General features: G+C 55.5%; 1 protein-coding gene across 1 annotated transcript; it reads right to left on the bottom strand.

Annotated features, from left to right (window-relative positions):
* Window positions 1-656: 656 nt before the first annotated feature.
* On the bottom strand, window positions 657-3,217 carry LOC142459849 (eukaryotic translation initiation factor 1). Its single transcript, XM_075561807.1, has 4 exons — window positions 3,008-3,217; window positions 2,169-2,332; window positions 1,847-1,948; window positions 657-1,479 (listed from the first exon to the last, which is right to left on the bottom strand). The coding sequence occupies exons 1-4, from the start codon at window positions 3,036-3,038 to the stop codon at window positions 1,435-1,437; spliced, it is 342 nt and encodes a 113-aa protein (XP_075417922.1). The 5' UTR covers window positions 3,039-3,217; the 3' UTR covers window positions 657-1,434.
* Between the last annotated feature and the right edge of the window lie 983 nt (window positions 3,218-4,200).

The raw sequence follows: 4,200 nt of genomic DNA, 5'->3' as shown, positions 1-4,200 counted from the left end.
AGGAATCCTGGGCTTTCAAGGACTCAACTTGCTTGGGAATATCCCATTTCTCAACCATCAAATGTACCATTTCAGCCTTGGTCTCATCAACTGGGTTAGTATTCACAAACCTGTCACATCCTCTGATGAGAGCAAACAGCTCACTGACGTCTAGGTCCTCCCTCCCTCCACCAGGAGCATTGTGGGCTGTGAACCGCAAGGTCAGCATTTCAAAGGATGAGGCCTTCTACGAAACCCACTGGAACCCCATCTTGGGTAGCGGAGTTAGAATGGCCTGATGGCAGAGTTTGGCTCTGTAGATTTTACCTCCAGGGTTGCCTCAGCTTTTTAACCCTAGAGTCCAATCTTTTCAGTATCACCCAAATGTTGTTTATAGTGTTTGGATTGGTGACATGTGTCACTCAGTTTCGTAGAACTTGAATAAACCGGTTCTGGGCTTGGCCATCTATTTCCAGGGAAGCTACATGTAGGTGGCCCTGTCATTTTATTCAGCAGTCCCTGGCCCCCTGCCCCACCTGTTTTGCATACAACTCCAGGTGAACTGAGCCCCAAAGGGGATTCATTTCTTAGGACTACTTCCAGCAATCTGGTGTCCTGGTCCTGGTGGTTCCTTCATGCACCTCCAAATTGACTGCATATAAAATAAAATCCGCAAGTGTTTCTGCAAACAAGTTTTATTTAAATAAGTTTAAATACATCACATCACATGAAAACTGAAGGGGGGGGACCAGTTGTTACTTCACGTGGCATCGGGCAGCTGTGGCTGTGAAGTTGCGAGCGCTCCAGCTGGCTACATCCGTTTGCAATGTGTTCCCTTGTCAAAAGTTTAACGCGGATCGAAGATTGGCCTCACAGGCTAATGATCTTTGGACACCCCCTTGCTAGGATATGTCTGGTCAAAAAGAACCAAGACCTTGGTGGCAAAGCCAGAAGCCTTATCACCTTACCGGAGGGAAGGGGCTGATCTCCAAAGACCCACCCCCTTGTCTGGTTGGCCGCAACACCAGGGGATCTTTCTCTTGCTACCAAAGCGTCCCGCTAGTGGTACTGCTGCCTCATCCCTTCCTCCCACGGGGGGCCGGCTGTCCGGGTGGTGGATGCCATTTCCTGAGGGCAGGGGAGTTTCTGTCCAGACATCGACATCTGAGAACTCGGGGCTCTGCGCTTGGCTGAAACATGCTATTGTTTTGTTTCAGACTGGGCATTGCCAGGCGCCTACTGCTCGACCTGTTTCAATGAGGGACTTCAAGACTAGACAGCATGGCTCTTTTCAGTTTATTGCATGAAGGAGTTACACTAGTCCAAGTTAAAAGTGGACCCCAAATGGTTACATCATACAAGCTGTGAGGTTTTAAACTTGTGACAAGGGACAGAGGGAATTTTTCTACTCATTGCAAGGAAATCCTCACTTAAGCTTCCGTGAGCCACAAGCACTTAAAACCCATGAACCTTCAGCTGGTCGTCCTTAGCCAGTCCAATCTGCAAAGAGAAAGGGCAGTTTTAAGGAAGGGGGAGGTTCAAGCGTCTGGCAGAGGACGGATGGACACCTCCACTGGCATAAGCACAGTGTTTCCCCACAAAGGGACTGTCCTTTAAAAATCCGTGTCTAAATGAGGAGCTGAAACCAGGTACAAAGCCAGAAAATATAGGTGAAAAATAACAGCTTCCTCACAAATCACTGAAATGCAGACAATCTTACATCCTTTTTGTATCGCCTTTGGGAGTGCAATTTAAATTTCCATTTTAACAACTCTATAGTCATCGTGCCTACCTACCCTTATAAACAAGATACCAACTAGGAGGCTCTGAGACGAGCAGAGCTCCCCGGAGAAGCGGCCACACTCACCTCTACAAGGAACTGGCATATGTTCTTGCGCTGGTCACCCTGGAGCTGAATCACTTCTCCATATTCTGGATGCTCAATCACAGTACCATTGCAGGCAAATTTCTGCAAGCACAAAAGATGGGAAACAAATGAGGCCCAGCAGGAGCACTGGCCTGCCCTTTTGGGAAACCAGGGAGGCCCAGGGGTGGAAGCCCTGCGGGCTAGTTCCACTCTTGGTCTGTGCAGTAGCTGAGTGAGAACAGATGAGCAAAGGGTCCCCGCCCTGCTGGGGAACAATCTGGTGGGTCCAGTGGGGCTTCCATACAAACCTCTCAAGACCCACCTTCTTAAAGGCCTTCACTAGCTTCTTTTTGTCGTAGTCATCAGCGATCCCTTGGACAGTGGTCAGGGTCTTCCTGCCGTTGCGCTGTTGAATTCTTATATGGATATAATCCTCTGTCCCCGCAGGCAGCAGGTCATCACCCTTACTTGCATCAGCAAAGGGGTCTGGGACAAAGATCAAGTTCATGAAGGACGCTCTCGGCTATGACTGTGTGCCAACCTCCCCGCCGACCTTGGGTGCATGCGGCGAGGTCTGGGATCCGGTAAAGGGATCCTTTGTTGGCTCCGCGAACAGGTCGGTCCGGGGCGGCCGGCTTCCCCAGCCCCCCCCCCCCCCCCCGAGAAAGCCTGCGCCTCCTTTCTCAGGCCCGCCCTCTACAGCTGGTCACGTGCCGGGGGCGCGGGAGCTGGCCAGCGGCGCCCCACCCGGCTGATGCAATCGGTCGGAACCCGAGCTCCCGAGGCGGGGCAGAGCTTCCCACCCCCATTGGCGCCCGCGCCTGTCACTTCAAGGCGGGGGCCCGCCTTCCCCTCCCGGCTGCGCGTGACAACCGCGGGTGACGTAACGGACGTGACGCAGCAGCGGCGGCGGCGGGAGGGGGCGGGTGTGGCTCCAACAGGCCCAGGAGCCATTAGTAAATGCGCCACCCGAGACGCGGGGCCCGCCCGGGGCTGACCTCCAGCCCGGCCCGCCCGGCCCGCCCTTGCGGCCGTGCTCAGAGACCGACCTCCGTGGCCGGGCCTCGGCCCCCGGCCCCCGGCCTCTCGGCGGACGCAGACCCGGAAACGGGGCCGTTTTCCAGGCCGTCCGCAGGCGCGCGGCGCCCCGCCCGTGCTCACCGAAAGAGTGGAGGTTCTGGATAGCGGACATACGATACGATTCCTTTTCCTCGGTGGAAACGGCCTGCGGAAGGCGGCGGCTGGAGAAGGCGGGCAGGGGGGACGGAGCGTCGGGAAGCGAGGGGGCTCGAGGGGGAGGCTGCTGAGTCCTCGGCGGCGGCTCAGTGACTGGGGCGGAGGGGCGGAGCCTGGATTCACTTATATAGGCGCCCCTGTGACGCAGGCGCGCTGCCCTCACGTCTCGGCCCCGCCCACGCCGGCCCGCCCCCAGCGCCCAAGCGCCGTCTCTTCCGATTGGTCCGGGGCGGGCGCCTGCGCAGCGGAGCCGGTGCGGAAGGACGTCCTCCCGGGCTCGCAGAGGAGGGAGGGAGGGAAGGAGGGGAGCTTGGTCCGCTTGGGCGTCTGCGTAGTGCGGCTTGAAGTTCTCGGCCGGGCACAGCGGAGGACGGTTTCAGGCGCGCGTGCGCACCGTGCCTGTTTGCTTGGCTTACCTTCTTGACCCTGTGGCGGGGTGCGGTGGGATTCCTTAAGGTGTTTAGAAAGTGAGCCACCCCCTCCCCGCCCAATACAGCCTACACACCCAGTCATCTACACCCTCTGTAGAAGGATTGAGGGCAGCACCTTGACGACTTCATCGACCTAAATAATAGGATCCAAATCGTAATCTTGACCTTCATCTGATCATTAGGATGAACCTACCTACCAAAGGGAAGAATGTACCAAATGCAAGGGAGAGTAACTGGTTCCGGGAATCCGGATGAATTCTTGCCCCAGAATCGTTTCCTTTGCCGCACACGAATTGAGTGTGGGGAGCCTTCCCAGGCTTAGATGGACTGTTTCCTGGAAAAGAGTCAACTTCTCTTGCCATGTTTTAAAGATGTTTATTTTATATAGCTCCTCTCAAGTGTTAGGTGTACATTAGTGAGGGAGACCAGGGCTTTGGGCCTCACAAGACGGCAGTGCTGGGCAGGTAAACTAAATGAATGAAGGCAGCCAAGTGTGATGTCATTGGGTGGGGTGGGGGCTGGGGACGCCGGAGAACTGCACTTTGCAGCAGTGACCGAGCGCCAGCCCCTTGTGTCCGATCTTTTCCAAGGGAACTCGGAAGTCTGGGGATGTTCACAAAGTGCCTTGGTTTTAAAATATCGCCTGTGAATGGACTCTGGGAAAATCCCGTGCAAGCCACAGAAAGA

Source organism: Tenrec ecaudatus, chromosome 10, assembly GCF_050624435.1.
Source record: "Tenrec ecaudatus isolate mTenEca1 chromosome 10, mTenEca1.hap1, whole genome shotgun sequence".
NCBI classification, from domain to species: domain Eukaryota; kingdom Metazoa; phylum Chordata; class Mammalia; order Afrosoricida; family Tenrecidae; genus Tenrec; species Tenrec ecaudatus.
Note: the sequence above shows the minus strand (reverse complement) of the source record. Positions and strands in the feature narration are given on the sequence as shown.